The following is a 21,933-nucleotide window of genomic DNA, read 5'->3' on the forward strand; positions in this document are numbered from 1 at the left end:
TTAGCATGCAACTTAATCCTTCTTTCTTCCCATGCCATTCCCTCCTAGCACTAGACCATCCCTATCCAATTTCTAGGCTATTTCTTGAACTGTTACTTTTTTTTCCCCCTCTCCCCTTTTTTACATGTTGTATTACCAGAAGCTTAGATAAAATCTTGGATGAGAATAATTTTTCTGTTCCTTTCTGTAAAATGCCGGCTACAGCTATATACAAACCCAGATAATTTGCACACCTGCCAGGCTGTAGTTCATAACACTCTTTTATTCTCCTGCAGTACCTGAATTACATGTAATGAAAGCTGATCTTGTTGTCAATCAGGGGTCCATTATATTCTCTCTTACAGGAGAAATGCAGAGCTCAAAATTAGGCATTTTGGCAGATTCTAAGAGAATGAAAGGCACTTTCTTAACTAGTTTTGCTAATGCTAAATGCACTCATGGCTGCTCCATGAAAAGAGCGGGTTTTTTTGCAAAATGTTTTATCCACCTGAATGTTAATATTTCAGCCAAGGAAAAAGAAACCCTGTTCATAGTCAGAGTTCTGTACTCCAGCTTTGATTTAAATAACATTGTAGACAGTACAAAGTTTGCTCCGTTACTACACACATCAACTAGGACTTCATGATAACTTTCATTCCATGCATCTCAAGGAGGAAACAAAGCAGTAATTTTATAGTTGCCTTAAGTTTTCTGCTGAAGCTGATGTAGCCTGCCATTTTCTCATAGGACTTAGTAGTGTTTGTTCTGTCTGTATATTAAAATGCTAACTAAATGCAGAAAATTGCCAGGGACTTGTATGACTCAAGAATATAACTGTCTTGCATTGATACTTAATGAACATTATTTTCTAGAAGTATGCTTAAGATACAAATTATTGCAGAGTAATAGTTACGTATTTAGCTTGACCTTTATTTAATGTTTTGGATAAATATCTCAAAAAATGAGACTATAAAAATGATATGAGAAAAATTTCAACCTGTTCTTCCATTTGTCAGATCATTCTTCATTAAGTTCCCCTGCAGAGAGGGGATCTTACGGAAATATTGTCAGTTCATGTTCAGATCACAAACATGCCCAAAGTATTTTAAAATATGTTTAAGATGTTACTGTTGGAAACAGTTATTTTATATAAATGCTATTCTTACTCTTCTTAGTTGTTCCTTCTCACATACTCAATGTACTGGTTGAAATGCTTCTGGTGCTGTACAAGAATACTTCATATAGAGCCTAATTGTAGCAAAGTACTCTTAAAAATATGAAATTCATTCAGTTAGATTGTTAGAGTAGGAAAACAAAGTTAGAAGCAAAGGACTAACACAAATGTGTCTAGTGAATTAATGCAAAGTCTTCATCAGAGTACAGTGAGCAATGTATGTTGAGCTGTATGTCAGGTAGTGCAAGGTCTGTACCCTAGGAATAAACATAAGCAATGACTACTGCTAATCAATTACTCTTCTGTGTGTTTTAGTGAACAGACTGGCCCGCTCCAAGTACTGCTGAGCCAGGAGGTACCACTGGAACCCAACAAAGAAGTGGAATTTGGGTCCAGTTCTTTCTTCCACCCACCTGCTTCCTGCCATGAATTGCACTCATCATTATATCCAGAGTCTTCCTCCTTGCCCCCTTCTGAAAGCAATCCATCCAACAGGACCTCTCCAAACTTCCAGTCTGCTTCTGCTGATTTTCATGACCAAGTTCCCTCTTTTCCCTATAGGCAAGGGTTGGCAGAGAGGTCTGCAAGAACTGAGAATGAAGCCCACAAGAGTGGGGAATTTGCTGACACAACAGCCACAGGGCTAAAAGACTATAGGGATTGCTGCAGTAGCAGCAAGTTAGAAGAGGTTCATAACATAGTGCCTGTTCTCACACCTCAGTACCAATCCAAGGCTAACACAGTAAACTCTGGGTCTTTGCCTACGCTGTTTCCCTGTCCGCATCCACCACAAGCAGCATCTCCTGAAAAGGACAGCCAGCACAGTCCTTGTTCCAAACTTGCAAGCTCTCCAGTGCGGCCCAGCATTGATCTTTTAGGGGCCTACCATGCAGTGGCCCCTGCAACTTCATCCCCTACACAGCAGTGCTCCTCGGATCCTTTGCAGAAACATAAGTCCTACAGAACAAACAGCCAGGAGATTTTATTTCCCTCACAGGGTGAATATGGCACAGCAGATGGTTGTAAAGCTGAGGCTTTTAGTACAAAGGGACACGTTCGCTCCTTGGCAGAGCAGTTTCAGAAAATGCATACAGTCTCCCAGAGAAAAGGTACTCATGAAAAAGACTGGATTACTGCAGTGTGTCAGGATGAGAAGTCTCCAAAGTTAACAAAAAAATCTTTCATCAACCATTCATCTTCTGGTTACAGACAGCTAATCCATCAAAACCAAGAAAACAAAAACCAGTCTTCTGAAAAATTACACTCAACTATGGATATTAGGGATGGGGTAGTTTCTTTGAGGGGTTTTAGTGCCCAACATGTTGCTTCTATGAATTTTTGTTCTCACAGTGAAGAACTGTGTAGAAGAGGTGGACAGAACATAGCAGACTCTGTACCCTACGTGGAAAGGCACTGTCATGATGGAGGAATGAAAGAGGTGGATGATGGAGCTGCTAGTAGCATGGTTGCCTCTATGCCTGTGGACCGTTGGGTGAATAATGTTACTAGGTATTACAGTTCTCAGAAGGCTAATAAGAATACTGAATGGCTTCCTGTACCTGGGAGGAGTCCACTCCTTTCTAATCAGAGAGCAGTTGGAGATGACTTGAGCAGGATCCCAGTACACCTGCATCCACAGTGGAATCAAGACACAGAACAGGAGCTCTCAGAACTGGAATCCCTCTATCAGACTAGTCTGCAGGCATCTCAGGCCACTAGGCCTTTCTTGGGAAGACAGGACAGTGCTAGGTATCCATTTGACCAATCAGGTAAGAATGATGCAGTTGTTTTTCTTGGTTGACTTGCCTATGTACTGCAGTGTAGGTGAAGATGCATTTTCTAGTCGATTTAATTAAACAGGTATTAATTTGTGCAAAGATGCAGAAAAATTCAGGTTGTAGACTCTGGAAACTTTCCAGCTAACTGGAGAAAGCAATGTGATAGCACTGCCTGGGGTGGCTGCAGAGTAGCTGTTGATCATGACAAACATCTGTTAAGAGTAACATAGAAAAAATAGATCCTGCTTTCAAGTAGAGAGCTAGCTGCTCATGTCAGGCTAAGGAATTTTGTTGTTTGAAAGTCCTGCATCCCCCCTGGAATTTATTAAAACTGTTTCTATACCTTATGTTAATATTCTCCACATTGGTGAATTTTAATTGATTGTGTTGTAATTGAGAATTTGGTCTGTATTCGGTTGAGGGAAATAACTTCTAAAAGTTTATCAAGATCTGAGAGTTGAACCTGTGTTTTGCTAGGGGCTGTCTGCTTTAAGTTCTAGAAGGTTACTTGTGAAAGCAGCACTGAGGGTACATGAGGATCCATGACACCTTGTGGAGTAGTTGGTGCTGAAAGAAAATGAACAGATTCCATCAGTGAGAATATCCAGCTGTTGCTGGAGACATGCAGTTAGAGTCTGATGACAGCAGTCAGGTTCCATTTAAGCTGATCTAATCTGCCTGAGATAGGGCAACCTTGTTTCTCTATGCCACAAGGGAAGCAAATTTCTTTGTAATCTGTGTCACAGTATTAAAGCTGTGAATTTTCTGGTTAAATACAAGGCACCCTGAAATGGAATGGGTACCAAAGTGACACAGATCTAGCTGTACACATATGATGTATATTGCAGTGCATATGCAGGGCAGGTTTTCCCCTGCCCTGCAGCCATGGCGATGGAGCCCCCATCATTCCTGACAATGTCAGACCTGGCTGTGACCAGAGTGAGTACTGCAGTAAAGTCTAGAGCAGGTTTTTTTTTGAACACCTTGAGTTTTCTCTGGAACTCTTGTGTCTTGCAGTCCACTCACAGACCGGTTAAGACATCAAAATGTGGCCATTTATCTTTTGTTGTCCTTTTGGTTTACTTTCAGACTTAGGCAGGATCTGACTTCACAACTTTGCAGATACTGTCTTGCATGGGCTTGAATCAAAAGTTCTTGTATATTCCTACTTAACTGACTGATTTTGGAAGCTCTTTCTGGAAATCTACCAGCATAAAGCCCAGTTGCTTTAGTGGTAGCTGGAGTTGCAGAGTTCTGTCATCAAATGACCCATTTCTTATGCTGACTTTTTCTTGCCTGTTTTCCCACCACATATATGATATGAGATAGGGTTATTCTTCTAAAGTGAAGTATGTATTTGAGATCTTCTGGTTTGCTGTAACTTTCAGTTAGCTTTTCCTAAGTTCTGCAAATTCTGTATAAAACTGAAAAGTTTGAACGAGTGCATCTACTGTGATGAACTGGATGAAAATCACCTGATTGTTTTCAACCTAATCCTAGGTCTAGGACTGCTCTTTCTTTCTCTTAACTTGGATTACATATTCATTTTCAAATGCTGTTGAAACTTTGACCCCTATCCACTGGTTTTGTCAGACCTTTGCATTCAGAATCATGGTGAAATGCCTCTGTTTCATGAGAGGGGCTTTACAGCATAGTTAAAGCCAAGCCAAATGCAACCACCTCAATGCAGAAAATGTGGCATTATCAGCATATCACCTTTCTTCCTTTTTAGAGGAACTAACTCCCTGTGACTGGTTTAAATTAGGCCACTGATCTGTCTATTCCATGAGAAATTTTAGGATTGTAACTGGTTGATGGGGATTGCACTTAAGTGGATTGTAGCAATCCTAATTAAAAATAACACTTTCAACTAATTAACCAGTACAGCAAGTGGCTGAGAAACTGTAGCATTGAATGGGAAGGAGCAGGTAAATGTGTGGGGAGGGAACCTGGGGCTGACTTTTTTATCCCAAATAACTTTGGGTAACTTCCTTCTGGAAGCTTATTTTTTGTCTTTTTGGGCCCTCTAAACAATCTCACCTCTGTATCAGGCAAGTGTTGGTGTGCAGTTAAATAATTTAAATTTTAAGTAGTTCAATTAACTGCTCCCCTGAAGCCTGCAGAAGGGCCAGGGAAGTAGGCATAGTATCCTGATAGGTTGTCTCCCCTTGAAATGTTGGGTGTTAGCTGATGTATTCATGTTCCAAGGATCTGTGACTTCTTGTTCTGTGTGTATAGTCCCTCTGTCTTTGCTGGAGTCAGACCTAAGGTAGTCAGAAATGTGCCATAACATGCAGTCAGGTGTTGAATTCAATCAGTGTTTTCTTTCCCAGTCTCTGTGAACCCGAGTGTGAAGAAGCTGCCTGCTACAGCTGGCATGGGTCTGTCGAAAACCCCAACAGCGGAGATCGAGCGCAGTCTGTGTGGATCCACTGTCTCTTCTGCCTCCAAGGTGACATTTTGGTACTTAAGATGTACTAGAGGGGGAAGGGCTTGCCCTGTGCAAGAAAGAAATTACAGTGGGATAAGTTAAGTTGGATATGAAAAAGGTACTGTGGTCATTGATATTAATCTTTGAATTTTAAATGCAGTCTAGCTCATTATTAACTAGCTAAAATATGAGTGATTCATGCTGCATGCAATCAAATGATCTAAATTCTGGCATGGAGGAACACACTCCTGAAAAGATTAAGATCTAGTCTCTTTCAGCTTAGTGACATGGATTCCCTTGCATCACAACATGATAACTGCTTCTTAATTTTACCACTTGCAAGGGCTCAGGCTCTTTTATTTTTAAAGTGGGTGATAGTGTGGTATTTGCTACAGTTAGTGGTTAGTCACCTCAGAGTGGGAGAAGATTCTCATTTTTTTTCTGGGAAGAAACTGTTTAAATAACTGGCAGTTACATATAACTGCCTGTATAGGAAGACATGGAAGCATTTTCAAGGGGAAATGAAATTTCATGTAATAGCTCTGTTAAAGGGAGCTCAGATTTTATTCTTCTGTAGAACAAAAGAGAGGAAAGATAGAATAAACATTTCACTTGCTAGCATAAAGTTAACAAGCTTCCAGCATTCATCAAATACTCCTAGGATTTTTTTTTTTTTTAAGATGAGAAGACTGTAGTATTTTATCATAAGATGACTGTCAGCTGCAGCCATGATTGTCTCTCCAGGGGCAGTGATGGCTGTAGCAGCAGTCAGTCCTTTAGGTAGATTCATCCCACTAAAGACATTTCATGCTGACTTTAGATACTTATAAAAGAACCTATCTCATTTAGACAAATCAATCTGTGTATATTTACTAAGGGAAGAAATACTATAAGGAATAATTCTTTTAATCAGCAGATCCAAACAGACCCATTTACCTTAAGTTTTCAAAGTAGTACCTGAATGAAGGATTTCAGAAAAGGTCATTAAATATCATTGAAGTATGCTCCATTATATTTCTATTCATCCATTGCCTGTAATTACTGTATAAAATTGATGTTATGAAAACCTTGTCTGAAATGTGTGATATTGTCTGCAGGTCACATATACCAGAGAACATAGCAGGGAGCCAGAAGAGGAGGAAATATACAGTGCAGAGAATTTCCGTCGCATTGCTCGCAGTCTCAGTGGGACAGTTATGTCAAACAGAGAAGAGACCTTGGTCTCTTCTCACAGTTTTGTAAGTAGAATGATGTGCAGCTTTCCAAAGAACTATCATTTGTGTGTAGGGTTGCTGTTTCTCTGTCTTCATTTATTGGTTAACAAACAAGACAGAAGACAACTCAATAATAAGTCATGTTAAAAGCCTGTCTTTTCTGTTCTGTATTTGGAAGAAGAATGAACTTTTATATAAGTAGCAAAGCTGTCTTCTTCAGGTATCATTGCAGAGTGCTGGCTGCTGCAGCTGATTGACATGTCATTACTTGCCAGTATGCAGAAACAACTACTATAAACATTTTTTTCAGTTGACTTAAAGTATTTTCAGGAAAGCTTCTCATACACCTATAATTTTAAAAAACCTACCAGTATCAAAAGGAAAGTTTCTGCTCTCTTGTGAGTTTATTAAGCAAATAGCATTTTTAGAGAGTAAAAGTAAACATTAGAGGGGAGACAATTCAAGATTCGGTGTAGGCAGTTACATACAGAAAATGACTAAAAGTAAGGGGATTGATCTTTCCTTTGTCCTCTTTGTTAAGCAGTCTTAGATGCAATTTAAAAGTGTCAGAAAAACAGTAATAGTGTTTAGCAATATAGCTAGATAAAATGTCAGCTTTTGGCTTGGACTGAATTTTTTGCAAACTCTACACAAGCTTTTATTTGAAACCAACTCTGTAACAGTTATAGAAGAGTCTCAGTTGCAAAATCAGTTAGACAGGTTGGTCCAATTGTACCTCTGTGCTGTGTAACATAAACTAAGTATATGTCAACTTTGATGAGTTTACTCCTCAGCACGTTTTAGTTAAGGGCTCTCATACACCTGGAAATGCTGGCAGAAACCATTACAAACCTCTAGCTGTCCAAGACCTGCTCTTTCTGCTAAGGTTTCTATCCCCACAACACAAGCAGCCACTAGGATATTTGTTTGTTCCAAGTATGGCACTGCACTCAGGTCTGTGATGGTTTGTTGTTGTGCCATTCAGCCATCCCTGCTTTTGGGGGTAGGTATCTCCTAATAGAGGCAAATGGTACAGCACAGGTAAATCTGTTCAGAGTTTGGAATCGGAGCTTTCAGTGAAGCCTGGTAGAAAATAGAACGGAAGCATCAGCAATACTTTTATTTCATGGCTTGTGTAGCATACCATTTACAATTCTGACTGGCCTGAAATTCTTTTGTGTATTCAGTTTGTCAGCCAAATCCCCAAGAGTGGTTTGTTTTTGTTCTGGCTTTTTTTTTTTTTCTGCTTTTTTTTTTTTTTTTTTTTTTTTTTGTTGTTGCAATTCCAGTCTAATGATCCTATATAGCCCACTACTTCAGTAAGAGCCTCACTGGATTGATGCAATTTTTGTCTTTTTCACATAGAGATGCATGTTTTTGTTCCAGTGACTCATCCCTTTCTTCCTTGGATCAACACCACCTTTGCTTGTTTCAACCCAACTCTGTGTTTACTCATCATTTTATGTTCTGTTCTTCTCCTTTCTCATTTTACAAAAGGAAGCACCAAATATGAGGAAAATGCCAGTGGACACCAGCCACCGTTCTTCCAGCTCCACTTCCCTTCCTTTCCCCCATGATCCTCCTGTATTTCCCTTTGATCCCCAGCACAACCCAAACCAGGTGCAGCACCCACCCCATGATGTACTGATGCCCAGCATGGTGGGCAAGGCACGTAAACTGTCAGGTAATAATCACAGGACTTTTCATCCTTCTTCATGATCAGAAATATTGCTGAAATACAGCTCCTCAGTTCTTGTCTTTCATAATGGATTTTCACTATCTGCCTGAATTCCTCCAGAAATCTAGAAGGACAAATCATGTTTCTTCTTCTCTGTCCTTCAGTATTTTTCTATGGTTCTGTGCTAAATGTGCATAACCGAGGCCAATAACCTTTATGGAAACATTATGATGCCTTTATACAAAGTCATATTAATATTTTTATGAGTTATTTTCTTTAATGTTAAAGTAGTAGTAAGACTCACCACCTTGTTGTCATGTATAAGAGTAATCCCACAAGTTACTCATTGCCACAAATCACACATGTAGATGCAGTAGAAATTACTACTTCCTGCATGAGAATTATTTTCCTGTGACAGCATCAAAACCAGTTTGATCTGCCAGCCTTGGAATGCTTTGTTGGGCTCCTCTATGATGAAACAAAGGGCTAGTAAAGAAATATGTGACAGCAGCTGCAGTAGGATAAGGAGAGGAAATGCAGTGAGGAAAATGAATGCTGGAAAAGGTACAGCTAGCTTTTATTCAGAATTACATGTCAGCCAGTAACTGGATATACTAGTGATTTCATTGTTCTGTCACCTGCTGGCCACAGCTGATAGTTCAGAGAGGATGAAACAAAAATTACAACTAAGCAAACCTTTTTTAAAAAAATTTTATTTCAGGAGATCAGAAGAACATCATCCAGAAACTTCTGGTTGTGCCTGACAGGGGTGAAGCTTTCCAAGGTGAAGACTACCCAGGTGTGGCACTGAGCTGTGGGAGTCTCCCTTGTGTACCCAAAGGCACCCTTTCCCAGGGGCAAAAGCCTCTTCTTAATTTGCATTTAGGAGGTGGAGCATCAAGTGTCTCTGGCCGTTTGAACACAAGTTATCCTACCGCACAAACAGCCACCTTACCAGATAAGCGAACAATGCTCTGGGGGAAACATGCTGGCCAGCCAGGCAAGAGTTTACAGGAAGGCTTCCTCCAGCAGCCTTCACAGCGTCACATGCATGAATCTCATGCCATCAGTTGCAGACTACCAGCCAGCACAGACTACAGCACTTTAAGAATACCACGTGAGCCTTCTTGGGATCCCGGTGCTTCTCAAGGTTGCCCTGTGCCCCCCTCTTGTGTGAAGGCCCCGGGTCCAAGGAGAGTAGATATGCCTCCAGAAGAAGACTGGCGAGAGAACAGCTACACCCCTCAGCCTGGCAGGAGGCGAATGCTGCCAGTGCATGTGATGGATGGGACTTTTTCTTCTGCTTCTGAGGCACACAGAAATATGCTGGCTCGAGCAGCAGCAGCTACTGGCACCGTGCAAAATAATGGCTGGTGAGATCCCGTTCACTCTATGTGCCCCAGTACACCACTCTGTGGACTATGGTTGTTGCCAGAGTGTGGATTGCATGGAGACAGGAAACTCTTCCAATCAGTATCTGTGCCAGTTTTGTCTTAAAATGTAGCTATACAGGATGTGAAAACTAATTGCACTGTATTTCATTTCTGACACTACTGAACTGCTGTCTGGATGGGGAATCATAACTATTCTAGTCCTGGCCTCTCCTAGCAAACAAGTGCTGTAGGAATGGTAATTTGCTTACAGGTGAGTTCAGAAGTGTGCACATGTTTTGAAGGAAGCTGGCAATTAACAAAAGGACATTTTTAAGAACTCTTTTTCATGAAATGTAGCTTTGGTAAATTCTTCACAAAAAGAAACCAATCCTTTTATTTTCTTCTCCTTCCTCTCTCCTGTTCCTTCCTAGGAAAAAAAAAACTGACCCACCTTCCAGGTTCCAGTAAATCTGCACTTGGCAGGTGGTAGTAAAGCAAGCACGATTTTCAATGTTCTGAGATCTCATATAGAGATCACAGCCGTAGTTGCTGCAGAGGAAGTGACAGGGAGACATTGTTCACAGCAAACCCCAATTTTCTCCACTTCTTTAAAGCAAACTAATGATGCTTCAAACAGAAAGACTGTTAATGCTGCACGCTTAACTACACCAATGTAAACACAGAATAAGTTTAACTATTTTAGTGTCAAGCATACTTGCTTTTGTAAGTATTTTTCAAATAAATCTATGAAAATAGTTCTATTTACCCGTCTGTGTTTGAGCTTTCTTTTCTGTTTAGCTTTATTCTTCAGTTGGCTGGAAACTTCTGATTCATTTTCTTACACATGAACAAACATAAGTTGTTTATTCTAGTTAATTAACAAAGTTTATGTAATAAGGACTTAGATTGGAGGACATGCCTGATTTTGAGTCAGGACTTGATGTGTTTCATACTACTCAGTACTTAAATTTCTCCTCATAATGGACAATAATTAAGTGTCCTTCAGAAAGTATTTTGAGAGTGACTACTTGTTTTAAGGAAAACTACAACATCTATGCAAGATGGTAGTGTATACAGATATACAAAAAAATCATTAGAAATTATTGGTGTGGAGAGAAGTGTTATTTTAATCACACTTGCACTTGTGCTTCTGCAGATGCTTTCAGGTGTGGTCACAAGGTGTTCGGAAGCAAGGGGGGGGTTTCTGTTCCATGCTTGTCCTGGTGCATGGTTCTGTTGGGAGCAGGGCTGGAGCTGTGTGCCAGTGCTGGTGGAAGGGCTGCTCTGCCCTGCCCTATTGCTGCCCTGTGAGTGATAGGGCTCCTGCTCCATGACCCAAGGGGCTTTGCTCTCACTTCATGCTTGGCTTGATGGAATCCCATCAGTTGTTGCTGTTTAGCCTGAGATTGAGCCTCATTCGTTTCAGTCATTTTAATGTGTCAGTTTCTTGTTTCTAAATAATCACTATTGCTTCTATTATTGTTGTAGTCTCCTGTACCTACATTTTACATTTGGGATTATGTTGTACACTTCTTTGTGTACAAAAAAAGCACTCTTGTCTTCCCACTCCTCTATTCCAAAAATACCCTCATTACTTTTGGCTTTTTAACATAATGGTTTTGCAGACTTCACAGTATGTCTCTCGATCTGAAAAAGCAGGTGTCTGCTAAGGAGGGCAGGAGCCGCTCTTGAAATGGAAAATGTAAATGCCATCCCTCCAAATTATTATAATTTTGAAATTAAAGACTCTCACGCAAAGATATAGGAGTAGGAATGTCAGTTCATTATTAGAAAAAATAAAATAAAAATGCAGTAATACAAAACAACACTGACAGAGTCAGAATATGACCTGACACCCTGTGGGTCAGGCTATTGGTAGCAGTTCCATTAAATGGTGGATGCAGTCCTCCTGCAGTGGCAGCTATGGTTCTGTTGGAGCAGGGATCCTGTAGAAGGGTGTTTTCCTCTGAAGGTCCAGTGGTGGTGTAGATGGGCCTAGTCTTCCTCTGGGAATCCAGTGGAAAAGAAAGCTGCTCTTCTGGGAATCCAGTGGAAAAAGGCTGCCTGTGGTGTTCTAAATCTCAGATTATATCCAGGTAGGAATGCTTGACTCCTCCCCCTGGGTGGAGAATCTCCCAATGGGATGATGTTATTTTATCAGTCATGCAGTGACACTCAATGACCCATTAACAGAAGATATTTCCTGGAGGGTGGATTGGTTGTGGAAGAGATGAAGAAAACTGTTTTTAACAGGTGGCCCAATTAACAGAACTGCCCCACCTTTAACAGATAGCAATAGAATACACTAGAATACACACCCCTAGCTACATCTTGCATTTGCAGATTAAGACAATATGAAACTTCAGTAGTACTAATTTTCTAAATATGAACAAATGGAATTTATATTTTACTGTAAACAACTGTTTGATTCAGGTTTCCCAACAGATACAGAATTGTTAGTCTCTCATGGCATAGCAACGTCTGTTTTTAGTTTTTTGATACCTTCAGCAGTTGGTGAAAGCTGCAGTAGCCCCAGATGGAAATGAGGACTTGGTAAGTATTTGACACTTTGCTTGACTACAACTGTAAAAAATTCAGTCTGGATAATCTAAGAAAACAAGCTGCCAAAGTAAAGTACAAAGTCGTCACTTAAAAGAATTAATATAAAGTGAAACTTCTGCAACTGAAGACAACGTGCATACTTAGGTTTCTTATGTCCTTGTGTCCAGGAATGAATGGAAGTATACTTACATAAAGCTCTGCAGAATAATTCTGAATTTATGCAATTTATTAAAAGAATAAGTAACCAAGTGGGTTTTTTCAAGGGAGCTGTTGTGTTTATTCCATTACAGTTCTATCTACCAGGTTTCAAAACTCTTTGTAAATGTCCTTTGTATATCAGTTGCTTTGTATGAAGTTAACCAGAGGCCTAAAAAGGAAAAACTGGGTCCATACCAAGCAGTATATTAGTACATCTGAAGGGAGACAAACTGAAGTACATTCAGCAATATATTTAACATGGGAAGAAACGTGAGACTGGAAAAATACTCTTACTTCAGCTTCTGCTTGTGCCTGCAAATTTTAGTAAGGTCAGTAAGATAAGATTTACTTTGTAATTCGACTAACTTGTCTTTTCAGTGATATTCATACCATACAAAAATCAATTTTGTAGTAGTTTAATAGCTTGTTAAAGTTCACTGTTGCCTATAGGAAGGGTGAGGAGGGAGTTCCCACAGGAATTCAGCAGCTGTATAGAACTCCTAAGAGTTAACAGTTTGTAAGCTTTGATGCAATATAACCTTTTTTTTGTCCCTGGCTGAAGAGTACGTTATTGGATGGAATTAAATGAAATGAATGCCATACATCCTTAAATTCACCTTTTTAAAATAAGTGAATGTCAGTTCTCCTAAATATTTCTATGATCACTCATTGTCTTTGTAATATGCATTTACACCTTGTGTAGGGAGCAAAAGAAGGCAATAATAAAATGGAAAGTCCTAGCAGTAGCGAAATTATGTAAGTATGATCCTTCTGTGTTTGGAAAAGGAACTACCTAGCACAGTTCCTTCTCTCAAAGGCAACTGAGTTTGTACCTGCTGTTTGTGGAAATCATACTTAGACCTGCTGAGCAGCACGTGCTGAAATGGAGCACACAGCACTTGGGAGTTAACCAGAATGTGCTCTGCTTTAGAGAAGGAAGTGCCTGGTTCTTTGTAACAAAGGCTACTGCACCCAAAATAAGATGGGGGAATTTGAGAAGAGGGAAGGAACTGTCCTACTGATAATTTCCCCTGACCATTAACATTGCTGGAATGGACTTACCAGTGATGGTTGGGTAGGACATAGAAAGCACAGACAAGATTCCAGAATATTGGAATTCATTAAGGATTTGGATCTAATGTTATGTAGGGAGAGGGGCAGGGCAGAGGTGTAGGGAGAAGGAGGAAAGAAAAAGAAACGGTGGATTGGAATAGGAAGGAACAGATGGATAGGTGAAAAAGGCAGAATGAAAGGAAATGTGTGCATATCTTCGCTCACATGTGTCTCTTTTTAAGGAACACTCAGTAATCAGTCTAAATTTTCCTTCCTTCTTTCAGTGGATAGATTGCTGTACAGAGATGGTCCTCAGCAGCAATGGGGTGCTGAAGCTTTTGAGAAGGGAAGATTGATGGAGAGAGTAGGCAATGTTCTTTGTAGCAATCTTTGGTTATGTTCCTGCTGTGGTAAATGAAACTGTGCAGAAGCACTTATGTACTGCTGCTATACTTATAAAGAGACATTGGACAAGCGGTGTAGGTTAAGTCAGTGTTTCTGCAAGCTTGGACAAAGATAAATACGTACTTGGAGTTTACAAACACCTCACTGAAGTTAGATGTGTTCTGGAGTCTCCTACCACTGTGCTGTCTCTTGTTGTGCGCTGTGGCTGGTAAAAAGCAAAAGAATATTTTCATCCATCTGTGCTTGCTGCCTCTAGCATTTTATCAGTGCCTAGTCCAGAATCTTTTAAGTCTAGTTACGTATCTGGGTTTTTTAAAGGCTAATTCTTCACCATTACTACCACTGATGGAATTACCTTTAAAGTTTCAGAAAATGTTTTAGAAAAAGCATGATCAATTATTTTTTAATTCTCTTGCTATCTGCATCATTCTTCTAGTTAATTGAATAATTTTTTTTTTCCTTTAAAACCAAAGCAATGTAACTTGGAAAGGTTTTTAAGATTGCTTTTTCATTGATGGAAAAATGCTAAGACTAGCTATAGAGTCACTTGAGAGCACTGGTGTTTTCACTAGCATGTTTGTGGAAGCAGATACAAATGGAAGAGTTCTGCTGAAGAAACACAAACTTCCTCATTGGCATCAATAGAATTGTTTTAATATTACTTCTTGAGTGAGTAAACACTGAATGTACTCATGCATAAAAAGGTCAAGTGTATGTTTGTAAACTAATTTACATTCGATTTGTTGAAAGAGGATTATCATAAGTTTTGGCTGGCCCAGTCCCAGATGATTCAGCAGTTAATCATAGACTTGAGAAGTTTTATGTGTGTGTATATAACTAATCAAAATAATTTAAAATAGGAACACATGAGAAAAGTGAATACAGTAAGCTGTACTTCAGTAATAACTATTAAATGTTGCTAAATTTTAACTTCTTCCCCACTCAGGCAAAATTATTTTGATGGCAGTCTAGGGTTAGCTGTCCTTCCAGGGTTTTACTCAAAATTTATACCAGTTAATTATTATATGACTGTCAATTGAGGGAGCTCCAAGCATAGAACTTTTGCTGCTTGCAAAAAAAGAAACAAAACTGTTCCAGATCGTTTTAAATTACTGAAAGCACCTTAAAGTGTGAGCATGTTAACAGACCGTATATCTGTGAAGGTTCAGACTGACTTTTGTTTAAGATCTAAAATACGCCAATCAAATGGAAGTTAATCTTATATTACTATTAACTCAGCTACAACTTTTCAGAAATCAGGTATGTATTTAAAAGTACATTTAAGAAGAAATAAGCAGTTGTTCATGGCACTAGGTATTAATTGTTCCTAATAGGATGAAATAATGCATACATTCCCTTTTTTTTGAAATTCAGTTTGTTTCTCCAGATAGACTAAAAAAATCTCACTTGACATTAAACAATCATTTCAATGTTGTAGACTGGTTCTGGATAACTGCCCTTAGAGGCGTAAAACAAGTTATTTAATGTAGCAGATGAATCAAGCCAGGTTTTTGACACCATACGCATCTGAAGAGAGAGAAGAAGGTATGTGTGTGGGAGTCTTGACTGATCAGTAAGCTACTGATTTGAAGACAAGGTTGTAATTCATGGGAAAAGCTCTGTTGTACAGATGAGAAAATAAAATTATTCCTCATGGAATGACATCTCATGGTGGGTTGGGGGGAAATCCACATCTCCAGTGGTTTCAGCTGATGAATTTATGGGAACAAAATACATAGTAGAAGAGCTTTTAAATGTTTATGTGGATTATTTAGATATATCCTTGAGATGTCCTTTTCTGCATTCATTTCTTGTGACCTCAGGGTTGCCCAGTTGTGAAGGTCATTTTTGTTAAACCCTTTCTTCAACCCTATCCAATCCTCATATAACAGTTAATTCTTATTAGTACTTAATGGTGTTTGGTCTCAAAGATGCAGAGAGGTAAGCTGAAAGCATACTTGCACTTTCACCTCTTAGTCGCAATGATCAGATGCATTTGTGAGAAGAGTGCGTGAACTCTTCAGCAACTGAGTTGTCATATCTGCTTTTTGTGGTTTGTTGCCCCAACACTTTCCTTTAAAATTGATTAATGGGATTTCTCTGATCTGTAGGACATCATGTTCATGGATCAACAAAGTTAAAAAAAATAGTAAAACCTATCTCACACTCTTTGCTATCATAGTTCCTGTTACAGGGCAGTAGTAAGTTTGGGGGGTTTTTGCAAGATCCTATACACAGATCTGCTTACCTTGAGTACTTTGTCAGTTAAGTCTCTTGCTTGTGGAGGCACTGAGGAAATGAGAGAACACAAAGGAGGGCAGCAAAAAGCAGAGTGAACTCAATTTCTAGAGTGAGTAGAGGTGACTATTAATAGTCTATTAATATCATTAAGGTAGTAAGATAAATGAAGAGAGGGAATTGGTTGGTCTCAGATGGTAGGAGAAAGAGCAATTGCTTAAGGCTAAGGAAGGGAAAGTTTGAACTAGATAATAAGGGCAGGATAAGGAATGCTTTAAGCAGAGAAAGTGATGTTTTGAGGAACCTAAGGAAGGGTTTGAGGTACCATCACTCTAGAGGTGTGAAATTTAAATCAGATACGTGCCTGGTAGGGTTTGGTATGTGAAAGTTACCTAAAATTCAATTCTGGAGTTGGGTTGCTTTAGCCTGTTTTTTACAGTTCTGGTATGATGCAAGTAATGCTTGTGGCCTTGACTAGCTTTTTTAATACTGTAAAATACACTGTAATAGTGAAGTAGCTTGTCATTTTATACCAGCATTATCTAATATATATATATATATATACTATCTAATAATTTGGTTTTGTTTTTTCTCTTTCTTTCGAAGTCAGCTTCTCAGTGCTGGATGACATTAGGAGTTGGAGTATTGCAGTGATAATTACTTTGTAATGCTGGAGAAAATGGCTTAAGACAATGCTTTCAGCCTTTCTGAAAAATGCCTCTCTGTTACAGATAGTAAGATTTGTTATAAAATAGCTGACTTGGGCCAGCAGGGAAACCTTGTGCCCTCTTAAAAGAAAACTTTCAATATTGAAATTCAGTGCAGCAGTATGTCAAGATATATTTAAAATAATAAGTGCCTTGTTTTGAGGCAGTCTTGCAGTTCATACCAACCTCAGTATCGTTTCTGGCGTTTAAGAAAGGACAACTTCAAACAGTCACTAGTGAGAGTCAATGAAATGGAACTTCTTAAAAGTTTTTTCTTCATCTTACTCTCTTGCTCATATCACGTCTTCCTGTCTCAGACCTGGTTTATCTTTGCAAGATTTGTTCTGTGCATCTTTCTCTTGGGATCTGGAATATATCTCTCTCTCCTGTGAATCAATTTCCTTCTTAGTTTTCAAAAAGTTCTTGTTGGGTAATTAGATGATTCTGGGACATTGTGCCAGTTTTTAAGGTATGTCGCTGTTGGAGGCAGAAGATGCTGTTCTGATATCTGCCCTGCTGCATGCAATGGCTACAAAACTTCACATAATATTTTTTATGTCTGACTTCTTTCTGCTTAAAATTCAATAAACAGCACTTGTCTGGGGCAATGATTAAAATGTAGGTGCTGCTATACTTTGCAGTTCTCCATCAGGGGAGGTGTCAGAAAAGTCAAGGTTTTTAGATTGCACCTTTTTGTTTAAACAGCTCTTGCATGCTGCTTCAGTGGGTACTGCTTTGAGATGGAGCAGAAGGAAATCAGGTATCATCTGCATCCCAAATGGTCCCGTTCCCCATGGTACGGAAGAAGATGGGTTGGTTCGGCTATTTTGTGTTTCTCCTGCTGAACTGTTTTTTTCACTATGAAAGCAGTTCTTCAGAAAGCAGTCCAGTGCCAGCAGCTTGGTAATGGTTTGGAATATCCTATCAGAATAGGAATTTCTCAGATTCTTATTCTCTTTTCTCCCTTCTCTTTCCTCATACCTATCCCTTTCCTTCCCATTCCATTCCTTGGAACGGAATGGCCACTTGGTGGCAAAGCTGAACAGGAAGTAAAACATGACTGCTTTTCAGATTTATCTGGCACTTGTGAGAAACTACCAGGATTATAAAGGCATATTGCCTTCTGCCTGGAAGGTTGTATTTCTGTTTGTAATTGTGTTCCTAAGTTCCTACAAAAATATTGCTACTTGTGGTGCTGCTGGAAGACGTTTGATTCCCTGAACACAAGTGTATCAAATCAATCATGTTTGCCTTTGCCATGAGGTAAATTGGGACCATCTGAATGTCCCTTCCAGAGTCAGTAGCAGATTTAGAGACCACATGGAAAAACTTCAATAAAGGGCTTAGGGAGAGAGGCAACTACATATTTCTGCCTAATTAAGATTTTTATATTGTCCTAATGAGAATCACACATGCTCAGCATTTTAATGAGGTAATATAGAATATGTCAGAAAAACGACAATAAAATGCCAAGGTAACTGTGCTAGCCTATTTCTTTTTCTAGCTGTTTTTATCAATGAAAATGGTAAGATAATTATTTTGATGTTTTTAGGATGTGTGATTTGTAGGGAGAGATAATACCTTTTTTCATATCAACCTGATGTATTGGGGGAGAAAACCCAGCAAGATTTCATCTGTATGAGCCTTTTCTTCAGGTAATGCCTGGATATAACTGGAAGTGTTTCGGCCTGCAGGGCATTAGGTATGCTGACTAGAGGCTGATAATGTCCCCTTCTGGCACAGCATCATAAGAAAAAAATACTGTGCTGTGCTTTTTCCTCAATGAGCATTCTGACTGCATCAGCCCCTTTCATTTCATGCCCCAGGGAATATGGCTGCATGCTCCTGGGAGGAGAGAACAAGTCAAGTAAGTAAGGCATCTCTTGCAACTGCACTTCAAGTGAGGTGAAAAGGAGATTGTTGACAACACTCAGCAAGGTCCCTGGCTCCTTGTGTGTTTGGAAATGAATGGACAAATTAATTTTTTTATAGTATGGGACTCTGCTGCTTAATGCTGTCAGAATTTCAAACTGCATTTATTACTGGACTCTTCTTGGTTTTAAATACAAGACTGAATTCAATCTCTCTGCTTCTTGTTTCAGCAGATCTACTTTAAGCTAATGTTAAAATCAGAAGGAGTGACATTTACTTACTGCCCTTCCTGTCCTGTGCTCTCCCTGCGTACACTGAATTGATACACATCCTTGCTATTGAAGGAAATGAGCTTTTGTCCTATTTAAAAAACAGGTCCTTTAAATTGATTGTACAATGGCAGACATTTGCAGAACATGTGGTATAAAGTAGTAATTCCTGCTGCTGGAAAGCTTAGCAGTTAAAGCCAAAATACTCATCCAGGATTTTTTTTCCATGGTACTCTAATGTATCCCAGCTCTCTTTTTGCATGCATGCACACGTTTTACTGGTGGGCATGGAGTTACTAGAATTCTGTTTTTCCAAAACTTTGGAGTCTTGCAAGTGTCCTAATAAATACCCCAAGGGTTTATAATTCTTATTCCCTTAAAATTTTCATTTTCTTCCTAGAATGTTTTTATGTAATGTTTCATTCAACGTTTCGTGCCTGTACTGTCTTGACTGTAAAATAAAAAAAGTAAGTTAACCCAAGCACTCGTGTAACGTGTCAGTTTCTATGTCTTTTTGCTTCAGCCAAAGGGCTTTTCAAGCTCAGCATGGCAGATCCTCATCTCATCCTCATCCTTTTCCCTTGGACCTGAATGTGGCAAGAACCAAGACCTCGCTGGAAACCAGTACTTCTGAATGGCTTTTCTTTCTTGAATTCCTGGTTTATTGTGTGGGATAGATTCCACAGCTCGGTTTAAATAATGCATATGAGCTTCGCTGTTGGTTTGTACAGAACATAAGGGCTGCGACGGAAGGGAGACTGCCCCCGTCAGCCTGCGCAGCTTTGCGCCGCCGTACCCAGGGCCATCCGTGCTCTTCGGCCCCTCTTGTTCAGCTCCCGGGAGCAGGCAGAGACGTTTGGCTGAATTATTTCTCACTGGGAGTTTGCCCTAAGCTGTGCCCCGTGTCTCACTGAGGGAGAACTCATTCCTCCTGCCTCTCCTGCCAGGTGCGGCTCTGGGCCGCTTTCTGCCGTTCTGGCGCCCGCTGAGGGCACGGGAGCGGCCCCTCGCTCTGCGCTGGTTCCCGGTGGGAAGTGAGGGCTTCGCCACCCCCAGCCCCGCTCCGCGGGGTGTGCCGGCCCGGGGCGGCCCCGCGGAGCTCTCCATGGTGGCCGCCGGCCCCGGCCCGCGCGGGGTCGCTGGGGGCCGGGCCATCCGCCGCACCTCCCCCTCAGCCCCGGCCTGGCGCCCGCCCGTCCCGGAGCGGGGGCGTTCCGGCCGCCCCGCCCGCCTCCCCCTGCTGTCCGGGGCGAGCCGGGAGGCGTCGGGCCGCTCTGCCCGCCCCGCCCCGCGCCGCCGCCCCGGCTCGGGCGGGAGACTCGCCGCGGTCCCGGTCGGGGCCGGGAGCTCCGCGCGCTCCCGCGGTGCCCGGCGGGCGGCGGCGCGGTGCATGCCGGGCCCGGGGCGGACCGTCCCCGCGCTGCGCCAGGAGCCGCGAGCCGCGCCCGCCGCCATGTTCCGCCGGGCCGCCGCCGCCCGGCGCCTGTAGCCGCCCCCGCCCGCCCCGCCGCGCCCCACCAGCCGCCGGCGGAGGGGCGGACGAAGGCGCTGCCGCGCCCAGCAGCCGCCGCCGGAGCTCGGCAGCGCCCAGCGATGTCCGCCAAGGAGGGGAGCAAGGTGCTGCTGCTGACGCCCCACGCCACCAGCGAACGCGCCGTCAAGGGTGAGCGTCGCGCTGTCCCGCAGGGGAACATGGCCGCGCGGCGGGGCCGCGACCCCCACCCGAGTGCCGGGGCCCGCCGGGGCGCCGAGACGCGGCCTGGCCGATCGGTGCCCCCCGCGCGCGGGCCGGGCTGCCCCACCCGCAGGTGGGGACGGGAGGGCAGCCCGGCACCCTGCGGAGGCGTGGGATGCCCGCACGGGCGTGGGAGTACCCGGGGCCGGCACCGCCGGATCGAGCCGGGCGCGGGCGGGCCCGCCAGGGCGGCGGGGCTGCGGTGGAAGCGCTGGCCGGGCCTGCGGGCCTGGCGCGTCCCGCCCGGACGCGCTGCCCGGAGCGTGTGCGGGGCTGCCCGGGGGCACCGCCGCGCCCCGGCCCCGCGCCCCGGCTCTGTGCGGGGGGAGCCCTGTAAATGCAGAGCCTGACAGCGCCGGGGAAAGGGGATGGGAGGGTGCTGCCGCCCGCTCGATTGGCTGCTGTTCTCAGGTTCCAGTTCTGATGGAGAAAATTCACCTTGATCTATTTCTTTGTGGCCTTCCTCGGTAATCTCGTGGGGAGCCGCGGAAAGTCAAACGTTTTACTTCTTAGTCGAAAAAGTAAAGCATTTTATATTAGATATATCCATCTAAATCTAGGATGGTCTAGCGACCAAAATGGTATCAAATAGTTCTTTTCTCTGAAGCCTGTGAAGTGTGTCATTTTAGTTTTTGTGAGGAGAATAATCCTTTGTAGCCAGAGCATCCTGAAATACATATGTTAGACCTAAATTCATAGTTAAGGGTAGAGCATAGGTAGTGCTAGAGAATTCCTAGGTTGTGTTTACTCAGGTTACACAATTTTATTTTGAACCCAGTGGTTTTCATATTACACTGTATTTGGTGGTGTCAGTGTGGACAATTGTTATGGCGGGTCTGGTTGGAAATCACAGGTGTATACAAGCAGTTTGCTTTTAAGATTGACATTCCTAGGAACTGACTGAATTGGAAGGGGTGCAAATCTGGTTGTTTAACTTTTTATGTTACAGGGGGCCTTGAGAAATGAAAAGCATGCATTTGTCCTCAGCAGTTGTTAATTAAAGTCTTGGAATCCCATTGGCTGTTTTGGACATCGGTGTGTTTTCTAGTTAACTGGAAAGCTTTACTTCAAATAAATTGTTACTCATTTTGAATTGCTTAACCTGTTGATTTGTTTGAACAAATTGCAAGATTAAAAATAGAGAATGTTAAAACCAGTCTATTGGAAACTCCTTAGTGCTACTTCAACGTGTGGTTTTTAGACCTGCTGAATTTTTGTACCTTTGCTGCAATTAGTGGTAAGAAGTTAAGTTCTCCAAACAATGCGA

The 21,933-nt window shown here is 41.8% G+C and overlaps 2 protein-coding genes across 14 annotated transcripts in view; both read left to right on the forward strand.

The window, feature by feature from the left end:
• Nucleotides 1-10,388, forward strand: part of USP54 (ubiquitin specific peptidase 54) — a 93,499-nt gene extending 83,111 nt beyond the window's left edge. For 4 of the 9 annotated variants that reach the window (XM_021548725.3, XM_077784584.1, XM_077784585.1 and 1 more), the window contains exons 19-23: nt 1,469-2,922; nt 5,265-5,383; nt 6,460-6,600; nt 8,074-8,260; nt 8,976-10,388. In XM_021548725.3, the coding sequence (XP_021404400.2) occupies nt 1,469-2,922; nt 5,265-5,383; nt 6,460-6,600; nt 8,074-8,260; nt 8,976-9,631 (2,557 nt within the window). In that variant the 3' untranslated portion in view covers nt 9,632-10,388. Of the gene's footprint in view, nt 1-1,468; nt 2,923-5,264; nt 5,384-6,459; nt 6,601-8,073; nt 8,261-8,975 lie in introns of those variants that run through there. The other 5 variants (XM_077784591.1, XM_077784590.1, XM_077784588.1 and 2 more) reach the window with 4 other exon arrangements.
• Nucleotides 10,389-20,430: 10,042 nt separating this feature from the next.
• Nucleotides 20,431-21,933, forward strand: part of PPP3CB (protein phosphatase 3 catalytic subunit beta) — a 46,798-nt gene continuing 45,295 nt past the window's right edge. For all 5 annotated transcript variants that reach the window (XR_013340258.1, XM_021548634.3, XM_021548650.3 and 2 more), the window contains exon 1: nt 20,431-20,594. Coding sequence is in view for 4 of the 5 variants with exons in the window: in XM_021548634.3 (XP_021404309.1) it covers nt 20,525-20,594 (70 nt within the window). In the remaining variant the exon portion in view is untranslated. The remainder of the gene's footprint in view (nt 20,595-21,933) is intronic.

The sequence above is a fragment of the Lonchura striata genome, chromosome 7, assembly GCF_046129695.1.
Source record: "Lonchura striata isolate bLonStr1 chromosome 7, bLonStr1.mat, whole genome shotgun sequence".
Classification (NCBI taxonomy): Eukaryota; Metazoa; Chordata; class Aves; order Passeriformes; family Estrildidae; genus Lonchura; species Lonchura striata.